Source organism: Genypterus blacodes, unplaced genomic scaffold (assembly GCF_046128005.1).
Source record: "Genypterus blacodes isolate CSIRO-AG114 ecotype Tasmania unplaced genomic scaffold, CSIRO-AGI_Gbla_v1 ptg000029l_1, whole genome shotgun sequence".
NCBI classification, from domain to species: domain Eukaryota; kingdom Metazoa; phylum Chordata; class Actinopteri; order Ophidiiformes; family Ophidiidae; genus Genypterus; species Genypterus blacodes.
The window spans coordinates 5,128,797-5,141,252 of NW_027466842.1; the positions used below are offsets into that span (position 1 = coordinate 5,128,797).

The 12,456-nt window shown below is 41.2% G+C and overlaps 2 protein-coding genes across 3 annotated transcripts in view; both read left to right on the plus strand.

The window, feature by feature from the left end:
- Positions 1–3,874: 3,874 nt before the first annotated feature.
- Positions 3,875–9,117, plus strand: LOC142994361 (hypoxanthine-guanine phosphoribosyltransferase-like). The gene is made up of 9 exons (XM_076145154.1): positions 3,875–4,032; positions 4,288–4,394; positions 4,675–4,858; positions 5,191–5,256; positions 6,748–6,765; positions 7,565–7,647; positions 7,788–7,834; positions 7,972–8,048; positions 8,176–9,117. Exons 1-9 carry the CDS (start codon positions 3,892–3,894, stop codon positions 8,221–8,223), a joined length of 771 nt encoding a protein of 256 aa, XP_076001269.1. The 5' UTR covers positions 3,875–3,891; the 3' UTR covers positions 8,224–9,117.
- Positions 9,118–10,274: 1,157 nt separating this feature from the next.
- arhgap21b (Rho GTPase activating protein 21b) overlaps positions 10,275–12,456 on the plus strand; it is a 29,935-nt gene continuing 27,753 nt past the window's right edge. For both annotated transcript variants that reach the window (XM_076144674.1, XM_076144675.1), the window contains exons 1-2: positions 10,275–10,503; positions 11,430–11,627. In XM_076144674.1, the coding sequence (XP_076000789.1) occupies positions 11,556–11,627 (72 nt within the window). In that variant the 5' untranslated portion in view covers positions 10,275–10,503; positions 11,430–11,555. The remainder of the gene's footprint in view (positions 10,504–11,429; positions 11,628–12,456) is intronic.

Sequence of the window (12,456 nt, forward strand, 5' to 3'; positions counted from 1 at the left end):
CACCGAGCCAGATCAAATTATTTCGTGACACTATAACTATATACTGTTCATCCATATGAAATGTGTTGCATCCTTTTTTATTTCCTTTACACCAATATCTCCTGTCTTTTGTTTAGCTCTGGTGCTACAATCAAGTGAAAAACGCTGTCGCTGTGAAAAGAATTAAGCAGAGAAACATCCATTTCTACAGAAAAAAAAGTTTGACAAGGATGTCTGTAACTGAGTTTCTGTCTCAATACACGGAGCAGAATCCACTTAAACAGGGAAGTCATTATGTTAATAGAGTTTTACATGCTTACAGTGGATCCTGAATCTACACTGCAGCACAGGTCCACAGATGCTCGCATCATGGAGTCACCAATCATCACCATGAAGCAAGCATCTGCTGCTACCTGGAGTGCTGCTCAGCCCCGTTTTCAGACGCTGCTTGATGTAAACATTTCCATGTCTTGTTAAAAATAGTCTCCTCTTTCAGGTATCTATTTAGATAATGAACATTTTCATTTTCCATAATGCAGTTATGATATTATTCTGCTGGTACTGCTTTAGAAACTCTTGAATTGACACCAAATCAAATGTAGAGATCTGAATTTATGCTTGTCAATACTATCAAACTGATTTCACCATGACAAATTTATGAACATTGTAAATGTTAACCATTAAGCACTAAAGAAGGGGACGCCCATTATATCAAATAATGTGTTTTCTGAGCAGTCTAACCTTGTTTATATACACTTTTATGTTGTGTGGCCTATATGTTTGCTCTTTTGTATTTTGTTATTTTTTTATGGTATGCTTAATGTAGGCTATTACTTTTTGCTTTCCTACTCTCGTGAATTAGCTCATGAACTTTCAACATGTGTTTATGTGCACCATTGTGCTTGACTTGCTTTGTTGAAAAGGGTTTTCAACACATTAAAATGATATGTAATACAGCAAGATCATACATCAGCATTTTTATTATGGAGTTTATGAGAGAGCATAGACTCTTCATTTTGCTCACCATCATTTGAAGGCATCACAGGCTCGGCCGTAATCACAGTCACTCTTGCGATAACTGAAAGTCAACCAAGGTTAGTGACTGCCAGTGCACATCTCCACTTTTATGGCTTTGCTTCTCTCGACCCTTCATAATGGCTTCTATGCAATGTATTAGTGTACGTGCACTCACACACACACACACACCCACACACACACACACACACACACACACACACACACACACACACACAGTATATACAGTATATGCACACAAATACGCACATTTACAAAATGAAGTTCAGGTAGCAATACCACAGCAGCATCAATGTGTGTGTGTGTGTGTGTGTGTGTGTGTGTGTGTGTGTGATAAGAGAAAGGAGACAGAAATACAGAGAGAATATATATATTGCTCAGTGGTTCTCAAACTGTGGCACGTGAACCGCTAGTGGTACATGAAGGCCACCTTGTGTTTTTGGTTGTGTTTGCCTGTTTGGCTGCAAAAGTTGAGTGGGCGTGGCTTATTCTTCAATAGGTGCTGTCAGAATAGCTGGACTACTACAGCAAACATGTTATTAGTTATGACTTTGATTTTTATGACAGATTCTTCTTAAATTGGTCATTTGTTTAACTAATAGTACTAAGTAACATGTTTTTGTGGTTCAAAAAGTGTGAGAGCCGTTGATTTAGGACATCTTCATCTTTTTGTCATAACACATCAGAATCATTTGAATGAAGAGGAAACAACTCTCCCTCAAATGCTTCAAACAGCAACACTGACAGTATCTGGCCAGACTGTTATTTGTGTGACAGAATTATTTTCATAGGATCTGAATATTCATAGCAGGCCGTGCACAGTTGGCGGTAAAGGCTGTGGATGGTCACAGGCCTTGACTGTGCTGAGTGAGTGTGAAATGCCAAAGCCAGACTGCTGCTGCTGCCCGGCCCTGAGGCAGCAGCAGTCCCATGAAGGCCTGCTCTCTCATCAAAAGCTCTTTGATAAGGTTTGATCCTAGAAACGTCTGCCTCCTGCAGACATTAAGGGCCAAGCCGCCCGCGCTACACTTGAAACTCATGAGCATGTTTTTCACTCTCGTTGTTAGTGGTAGCATAGAAATTTAAATTTGAATTAGATTAAAATAAAAAAGTAGCAGTCCTGCAGTTACGGTAAAAAATATCCCAGAGTTTTGCGGAAATAAACGATTAGTGTCCTCATTTCTGAGGGTTCCATGTGATAAGTCTGTTGAAAATGGAAATAAAGAAAGTGAATAATGAGCACCTCGGATTTGCCAAAAACTCAGCTGATGCCATCAATTCCAATGTGTATTTCCATGGAGTTAAAGAAGTTACAGAGACAATTAAAATGATTTCAGGATATGTTGTCATGCTGCCTTTTACTTACACGTCTTCATTGCTCTGAGGTGGCGCTGTGCGGGCTGATTGAAATCTAATGTTCCTGTTGACATCTGGCTCCCCAGCTGTCATTGTACCACTGCTTAATTACAGCTGCTGTGGATGAGCATGGGTGGGTGGCCCGGACACCTTGTCTCACCCTCTCAGTGGAGGGCAGCAGAAGGCTCTAATGTGGAGTGACACAGACCAACAGCCTCACAAAAACAAAGTGTGTGTAGCCTGTAGAGCTCTGAAATCACAAGCCAACTTCCTATTCTATTATTACTATCTATTATCTATTGTCTTGTTTTAATTAGGTCAGGATAAGATAAAACATGTGCTACTTAACTCTTCGATACAGCACACATAATTTGAATTTGGAAAATAAATATATAATTGCTTTACAAAAGTGTACCTATTACTACTGCAACTACTACTGTTTCTTCTATTAGTAGTTAAAAATAATACTTTTCAAAATTATGGAATGATTATTTGAGATGACAAACATAAACATAGTGATGAGAACAAAAGTTGCAGTACTGTCTCTCTCCACAAGATGGAAATGTTAACATGCTTTTATTAAACCCCCATAATGGAATAAAGGCATTATTGTCATCAAAATGAAAAAGGTTGCAACTTATTGCAACCTCTGTATTTACAACAAGCAGACACAGCATGTTATGTATTATTTGTTCTGTGTGTGTGTGTGTGTTCTAACTAATTTGTATGTCAGATCTTTTTAACAAGTAATGATGTAGCAGTATGCGATAGGTCAAAGTCCAGACCTATTGATGGAGCTGCCTGTATCTCTGAACAGCCTGCAGAAATAGGTTAACTCCCCCTTTACATTACTCATAATGTGTAATCTGATTACTCAGTTACTCAGTTACTAGGCCCTTGGATCAAACCTGCCACCTCTCCCAACCTAGGTCATCGTTCATTCCACTGCCAACCACTGCCATTTCTGCGCTACTACCACCAGGTCCTCCAATCCCTCCACATGATACTAGTGAGATCAACCGGTTGTAGGTTCAACCCCATGGGATAGTACTCCTTTAACTTCATTTAAGCCACTGCTCCTCACAATGTCTTTGCACAGCCCATTGTTTTCATGTTCACCTGGGTTATAGAACAAATAGTGTGGGTAAAGCGATCCTGGACATGGATCTGAAGAATTCAAAGATGGAAAGTTCTGAAACCTTTCTGGGAACAAATCCAGATCACATGCCAGATAAACCTAATCTCAGATAAAACAGCTGTGGTCTGCTGAATGTTATGTACTGACTATTAAATCCTGGCTCGGATCGTATTAAGATTGCGTTTGTTGTTAAAAACCGAGTGTAATATCTATTAAACCTTTATTCTTTGTGTAAAAGAGAATAACGATAGTGACACAGATGGCGTCTTTGGTGGGAAGAAAGTGTTGTGTTACAGCGCCCCTTGCGGCTACACGCTGTGCTGCAACCTAAAGGGATTCAAACATTATTCGCGGTTGAAGAGTGGGAACGTTCCTTCACTCCGATGCTCCTCCTTCCTCGCTTCTCCGCACCAAATCGTCACACCAGGGCCACTTTCTTCAAGACAAAACCCTCTTTGTGTCGGGGCAAAAACAACATGGAAGACTTTGCTGTGCAACGCGGAGGAGGACGCGACAGGATTGTGGTAAATAAGAAAGCGAACAGTTAAGGTTTGCGACGAGCGGCGGCGTCCAAGAGTGCAAGGGAAACTTTTCTAATTCCTGGATACACGTTTGGTTGCAGCGCAGATCGCAGACGTTTGCACAACTCTGTGGACATGACGCAACCAAGAAACATGCCACTTTGTATCACCACTAGGAGATCTTATATCTAACTTTTACAACTAAACGATCACAAATGGCGCCTCTAATGTAGCGTTTCTCTGCCCGTTTCCTCCCAGATTAAAGATGACTGGCCGGGATACAGTTTAGATCTCTTCAGCTATCCTGCTCACTACGCCGAAGATTTAGAGTGTGTCTACATTCCACATGGCGTCATTATGGACAGGTACAACACTGAGAGATACACATGAAAACCCTCAAATAGGTCAGGGGGCTGCTTTAGGTTTGATGTGTAGTATTGCAATGTTCTATATTTGCTCTAAATCTCTTGAAAAACCCACAAATTAAGTATTATGGTGTTGAATAAAACTAGATGTAAAGCAAAATGAAACTTTGGTCTGAAACGCCTGTGAAGCTAGACATGACCTTGATCTCCAGCAGACTCAGTGCCCTCTTGGGACTTGAACATGATTAAAGAGGAAGTTCACTTTTCAAGTTGTTTCCAGGACAGAACGCCTGGCACGGAACATCATGGATGAGCTGGGGGACCATGACATCGTGGTGCTGGGTGTGCTGAAAGGAGGTTACCAGTTCTGTGCCGACTTGGTGGACAGGATCAAGGCCCTCAGCTGCAACTCCAGCCGCACCATCCCCATGAGGGTCCACTTTATCCGGCTCAAGAGCTACCTGGTGAGACCCTGTCCATGTTATTGCAGGAGGCACTTGGACAGGGACAGTTTGGCCTGAGGAGCCTGAGTGAACATGTGCCCTTAATACCTAAGAGGATCAGCCATGATGGTTGCATGCACATATGATTCTTAGGCATGCAATATAGCTGTATATGTTTATAGACAAACACAAATGCACAAAAAGGCTCAATATCAGTTGCTTTCCTCATTAAACATTATGTCGGAGTAGGGATCATGTCTTTTACTTAGGAAGTGTGTTTACTAGTCAGTATAACAGATATTTTGCGCTGTTTAACAGTTGTAAATAAACAACAATTGCTCTTTCTTTTGTAGAATGACCAGTCGACAGAGGATCTCCACATAGTCGGGGCTGAGGATTTGTCTTTTTTAACTGGAAAGGTAACTTTATCAATCATTGAAAACCGCTGTGTCAAATGTCCAACCCTAGTGAAACACGTTTCAGATACACGTACAGTTAAAACAGATCAACTGGAAAAGGGATGACGGGTATCAATAGACGGCAGCCTCAAGAGGGCAGCCTTCCCTATAATGTGCTATTTCTCTCCATCCCTGAGGAAAAGGTTCAGTACTTCCGCAAAGGATATGAAACATGGCAGTTAGTGACAAACCCAGTGACGGACAAATGATCAGCAGATCTCCCCGCTGAACCATATGTGACTTTTAAAAACAGTTTGATCCTAGTGGAGGCAAAGTGTCAAATCTGTGCTTGTTGGACGTTATATTCATGTGAATCGATGTGCATTTAAAATGTAAATTTATAATATTCTGTATGAATATTTCAGCCCCATTGTCCCCGCATTTTCTCAACTGAAGTAGACAGGAAGACATCATGCGAAAGAGAGCGAGTCTACACATGTCGGCAACCATAACGGGAGGGGAGTTATAGATGATGCAGACTTTTCACTATCAGCTGATCTGAACACTCACAGTCACACACACACACACACACACACATGGCCCCCCTTCGCTATACTCACACATACGCATACACACACACACACGCACACTGTAGTCAGGCGTGGCACAGACGCCTGAAACATGAATGGAACATGAGGTGGTAAGCTTGACTCACTGACGGTCGCTTTGCTCGCGCAGTATTTTAAGTGTGCTTGTCAAATCCCTGAGCTCTCTGTGATGTACAACTAAATTTAGTCACACACCAGTAACTGAACGCTGGAAGAAGTGACCTCATTGTTGTTTGACATAAAGCACATTTCATATTTAATGTTGCACCTACCATGATTCACAGTTTAATATATGGCTTTTATGTTCCTCTAGGGCCGACTGCTCTTTAAATAAATCTCTGTATGAATAATGAGGCCCAGACAAAGCATGACTACATGCTCAGATGCATCATTTACTGAGAAAGTGGAGTATCCTGCAGCACAGCTCCAGTCATTTGGCAGTCAAAAGAGTTTGCAGTCTCACTCTTTCTTTTTTTTTCTTGACCTAGATAAGTAAAGTGAAGCTTAGATTGCAAGTCCAACTTAAATACTGGCCGCTTGTCTGCTGTTGATTAGACGAGTATGTGCAGAATTTCAACAATTTCAGTGTGACAAAATAAAAAAGTTTGCCTAACTGGGTGAGAATAACATTTTCCTGGTGTGTTTGTATAAAAGTCTTACTAATATCGCACAGCTGATTGTCAAAGTACAAATGATTATAGATGACTATTTCCTTTTATAGGTTACAGCTTTTCTGTCTTGTTAGTCTATGTTGTGTTTATTTAAGATTGCAAAGTGCACACAAGCGTTTGAGTGTTATCTTAGACTGTGATCAGAAGCTGTTTTGTCGCACATCCCTAACCATGAGTAACTGTTTCCTTTCTCCCTCCTCCTCCTCTCTCTCGCTTCGTCATGCTCACTTAAGAACGTACTGATTGTGGAGGTGAGTCAAGCATGTTTTTGTTTCTGTCTTTCCTCTGCACATCACAAAATAGGCCCATCACGTTTGCTTTATTTACTGCAGTGATTGGCTGTCCAGGTCAGAGGAGCCATCTGAAGTTGTCTGTCCAACAGGAGTGAAGTTAGCCAAAGTTTTTAATTGGCCTGGCCTACATCTGAGAGTCTATCCACAAGAACACAGCCTTTCTTTTTGGCAGAATAACTACAATGGGAATAAGTGAACAATCAATTCGGTCTTTAGGTTCTGACTTCTTTTGTAGGCATTTTAATGGATAAACAATGCCTGGGTGGAATGTTGCAAATTGCACGTTCCAGCTACAACAACACGGTCAGCAGATGGATTTCATTGGATTTGTGTTGATGTGTGGGAGGCGGTTCAAGAGAAGAAGTTTTGGGTTCAGATCCTGATTCGACACAAAGACTTGCCGACACTTTTGCCTGTTTGTCATCATCAGGGGTCATTTTTATGGCGCACAGTTTTCCCGATCACATCTTATCTTTGTGGAAAATGTGTGTGTAGGGTAAACCCAACCCATATGTATACTTTAGGGTTTCACCTTGAGTTGCACTTCTCTGTTCTGTAAGACGTCAGATGGGCTCGTATGTGTGATTCACAACATGTTGTTTTTTCACCTTCCCCTTTTTCAGAAGAGTACCATTTAGAGGAATGGTTGTGTGATGAGGGCACGTATCTTCCTCTTCAGTAGTACTCCAATGAGAGAAAGTTCAACCTTTTTCACTTGGACAGTTTCAACATTGTCTTTCTCTGTCCCCCTCCCAAGGCCATTGTAGACACAGGGAAGACGATGAAGACTCTCCTGAATCACGTCGAAGGCTTCAGGCCCAAAATGATCAAAGTAGCTGGGTAAGTTGTCAAACAAAGCAGGCGCCGTTGTCCCTTCATTTCCGCTCTCAGGTCTTGACTGAGACAATAAGCGACACAGGTGCCGCTGTTCCGGAACAACAACTCTTGTGTCTTATAATGTCTGCTTATATTTTCCTAAGATTACTGGTGAAGAGGCTGCCACTTCACTCAACATGTCTTCCCGACTGTATGTACCTGACCGAACCTTCTTGCTCCATGACTCAAGTGTTTTATTGCCTTTTAAAACAATCGCTGCAACTTGTTGGCCTGTGAGTCAGTGGTGCACGGCTTTGCACTTCACAACAGTCTCGTCTCTGATTTCAGATGTTGGCTTTGATATACCCAATCGTTTTGTGGTTGGCTATGCCTTAGACTACAATGAATACTTCAGAGACCTCAATGTAAGTGACTGTCTTTTTGTTCTGTGATCCTGTTTGGTTCATGATTGCATCATCATGTCATTATCAAAAGTGTAGTTATTATTTTTTTAACTCACTTCTCTGCTTTGACATGTTTCCCCTTTTCCAGCATATCTGTGTGATCAGCGAGAATGGGAAGATGAAATATAAGCTTTAGGTAAAGGGCTGCAAAACTGGGGGAACTTTTTTCCAAGCGATGACTTCTAATGGCAAGGCTTGAGCATTTTCCCCGAGAGATGTGATTCACTCACAGCTGCTATGGAGCTCAAGCAGCCTTGTCTTATCATAACATTCCTTCTATCTAATGTGTAACAATAGACCTGGACATGTAACTGGTTATTTTAACAAAGAACTTCGACATTTCTTGCAGCTACATCTTCAACTTCTGTTTACAAAAACTGAATAAGATGTGCAACACTAGGATGTTAGTTTTATTCCAACTTGAAAGCTATCTTCATCTTGTATATAAGACTTGTATGTAGATATTTGTGACCTCAACATTTCAGCTGATTTACAAAACGAAGGGGGTTGCTCCTTGTTTGTTTCATATTTGACTGCCTTTTCTGACATATAATGCCTTTTTAACGTCATCGGTAATTTGTCTCTGTCTCTGTCAACTGTCACTGGCAAATGGTTTTATGAACAGGAGGCACACTAACTACCTCCTTTTGGTTTTCAGTATTCTAGATGTAGCCAGGTACTGTGGGGGCGTTTGGTATTTACATTTTTACAACTTTGGATACTGTAAATTATGTTTTCTCCCCCATGTTTTGTGTGTTGTGTCTCTAATCTTACGACTTTGTTCTCTTTCCCTTTCGATGTTGATTTCAGATGTTTTATTAAAAGGGAAATTTGTGTAGCTCACAGGATAAATAACAAAATGTCCGTTGTGTTTCACTTAGGCTGATGTTAGACAAAGGAGCCCTCTGACTCATCACAGTATCACGTTGAATGATGTGTTCTGATCATTTTTATAGAATCCTTTGCTGTTTTGTTACAATAAGCCACTGGGATTTTAATTCATGATCATGTTACAAACAGAAAATAAAAGGCTCCTTCATTAATTTCCTTTCCGAAATCTGTGTTTTTGTTAAAGGCTGCGCTGTTGTTCGCATCTTTTTCAGTTGTGTTGACAGTTGGAAACTTGAATGACTTTAACTTGGAAACATTAGGTCAAAATCTAGGTTAGGTGCTGCTGAAGTACAGACAGTAAAGGGGACAAAAGAGAATAAGTTATGCGAGCTGCTTTGTATACACCTGACACATGACTCCCGGTGTAAGCAGGGGACAAGAAGTGCTATAAAAACAAAACCGTTTTTCACCTGGTACAGTGGTCCACTGGGGATTACAGTGAATTGACACTGTGACCTTTCAACAGAAATGAGCTCTGGGATAATAGTAAATGTCTTAGGAAAGCAAACCAACTGTATCACACTCCTATTCTAGTTGGTTTATGTTTTTTTTTTCATGGATTGTTAAGGTGTTAGTGATGTACCAGTGAAATTGGCCTCTGTGATCAGTTATTATCAAATCGTGTTACACCCAATAGTAAAGTGAGTTGAAGTTAAACTGGCAGGACAGGACAGCTTTGTGAAAGTCTCCTCCCTAAAGTGACCTCTGCAACAAAAGCTGCCAATCCAAAGAACAGGTGGGCCCTTCTGTTGGAAAGGAATAAAGAGGACATTTGTCAGGGCCCTGGGAATTGGAACAGTTTTAAAGTCTCAGATTGTATGTGGTAAGGGAGTGCCATGGCGGTTTAAAGCTTCATTTGAATAGTTTGCTTTGGGGAGCATATAATGGCAGAGACCAGACATTTAAGTGGTGTGTGTGTGTGTGTGGTACGTGTGTATTCACATTCCACATCTACTGCTATCCTCACGCCAGCCCTGCTCGACCTCGCTTTGAACCAGGACATGTGACTTTTCATTCAGCCGTGTTGTTTATAAGCAAACCGAGAGAAAATGACACTATTAAAAGTATAAAAAGGGAGTTTTACAGCCGTGGACTTCTCACCCACCGCTCGTGTGCTTGTACCGATCGTTTTCCACAGATTACGGTGCCAAACTCCAATGGAATAGTTGAAAAACACCACCTTTCAGCAGCGGAGGAGCGACGTTTTGTAAGGAAGCACGTGATTGGACTAGTCCAATACAACGCCACCTGTGATTGGCCGGGAGTGTCCTATGGGTCGAAGGTGGACTCGGAGAGTGTCGGGAAAGCTGGAAGCAAATATTCATGCTACAAAACTGCACCATGCGCCTCCTCCGAGTGGATCTGGAATAATCACCGGGAAGCTTTCTGTAGTTTTAAATATTAAATTATGACATCGCCGCACTATCTTTTTGCCCTCACGCAATGATTTCACGTCGGCTCCTTGATTTTACGGACTCCCGTCGCCGCTGTTGTCCGTGTGTAACGACGCTGCTGAACTACACAGGTAACTTTGTTTAAACTCCACTGTTAGCATAGATGCTAACAGCAACTAGCAGCCTGTTGCCGTAGTTGTTGCTCTTTACTGCTTTTAAAGTGGCGTTCACGCAGTTGCTACGGTGGAAAGTGGTGGCATAACATGTTTCTTGTTTATTTGAAATTTTTTGTGGTGTTATTTTATTGAAAGTATCAAAGGAAGGCTACTTTGACCACTCGGTCGCTTGAGAACAACAGCCCGACACGCTCCCTTCGTGTTTCGGTTGACCATTGATGTCGTCTACCACACAAAACACGACCTCCTTTATTCCACCACTTTCTGAGAGTCGACTCATAAAAACGCCAACAAATCTAACAGACTCTTACCCCATAACCACAGTTTTATGTATTTGAAGTGAATAGTTTTTTTTATCTTAACGGACATTTATTTTGCACCGCCTCCCTCTGTAGTCCACTTGTTGCCAGCCATTCATTTCGCTGTGTCGCCTGTGCACGTTGTTGTGCTTCGATCCAAAATCTAAATGTGTGTTTCAGGAATAACGTGGTGATGATGCGGTTCGTTATTTCACCGCCTTCCTCTTAAGCACACACATGTAGTGTGGTGCTGCCGTGTGTACACATTGTCTTAGAGTTATTTCCCTTGGCACCTTTTGTAAACTGAGTTGTACTCGCATCTCTGCTTACAATTACACATTATAATACAACATAGGCAGTTTCCACCGCTGTCATAGTTTAATGTTTTACAAAGTCATGAGTCAAACGCATCACATATGAAGAAGAACACAGACACAAAGCTGATTGTCTGCTATCACCCACACACACATACAGTATAAAGTTATAAGAAAATAAAGAATATGTCACATCCAAACAAACTCATTAGATCAGACATATACAATACAACAATAACACAAATCTACCTTTCCTGCTCTTCAACAGGTGGAGTAATCCATTCAACAGAAATGGTGGTGTGAATTGGACAAAACCTCTTTTCTTGCATCCAGCCGGAGCTGCCATTTCGATATGGCCATTCATAGATAACCACACTTGAAACACTGAACTGGAATGATGGCGTCACCTTGGGTTCATCCTTATGAAGATGATGAGAGGCAACCAGCCAGGTCTTCTTTCTGTGAGGTAAAACTACTTAAACTATTTAAAATGCAAGTCTTTCACAAATTGTACTTGGCAATACGGATGTTGATTATGAAATGGTTATCATAGAATGTATTCATTTGGTGTCTTGCGATTAGTAACTTGTTTCGGGCTGTTGGAAGTAATGGTTTTGACATTTGGGCTCAGCTGTCTGTGTTCGTAGCGGCTCCTGTCGTGTTTGTTTTTCTCTTTACCTTCAAGTGCTTGTTTTGTTTATTTTTTGACACTGCCACAGGATTATGTCATGGGTTTTGTTTTGTTTTTTCTTGTAAAGGCTTGAGTTGATTGTAGATGAAAAGTTTGGTTTGAAGAACAGTGTTTAGTTACATTTGGAAATTGAATCAGAGTTCATCTCTGGTAGTTTTGGGAGGAGACTGTGGCTGGGGAATAGTTTATTTAAGCTCCGTCTCTCAGATTTGTAAGCTGTGACCCCTGTAACACCAGACAGGACACCATCTGCTCCTCTGTGGACTTCTGGCCTGAATTAATTCTAAGTAAACTAAGGAGCAACCCATGCTCTTTTAAATGGAAAGGCATCCATTTATATAATCTGCAGTTTTTTGTGTCCTCTACTGCCTCTAATCTAATATTGAGCTCTTCAGTTGAGCTCCCCTGCTTGTTTGTTAATAGTCTGTAAATGGGGCATGACAAGCATGTTGTGTAGTCACTGCTAACAGGTTAGATGCACTGAATGTGATTTGAGATAATTTGACAGAACACAGTAGAGCAAAGAATCCCTCAATTCAAACCACATTATTTAATAGAATTGACTATTAACTGCGTAGTGAAAATGTTGCTACATACATACAAG

Coding starts and splice junctions, on each gene's coding strand:
- LOC142994361 (XM_076145154.1), top strand. CDS start 3,892: ATGCTCCTCCTTCCTCGCTTCTCCGCACCAAATCGTCACACCAGGGCC. Junction 4,033..4,287: donor GAGGACGCGACAGGATTGTG/GTAAATAAGAAA, acceptor GTTTCCTCCCAG/ATTAAAGATGACTGGCCGGG. Junction 7,835..7,971: donor CTCAACATGTCTTCCCGACT/GTATGTACCTGA, acceptor CTCTGATTTCAG/ATGTTGGCTTTGATATACCC.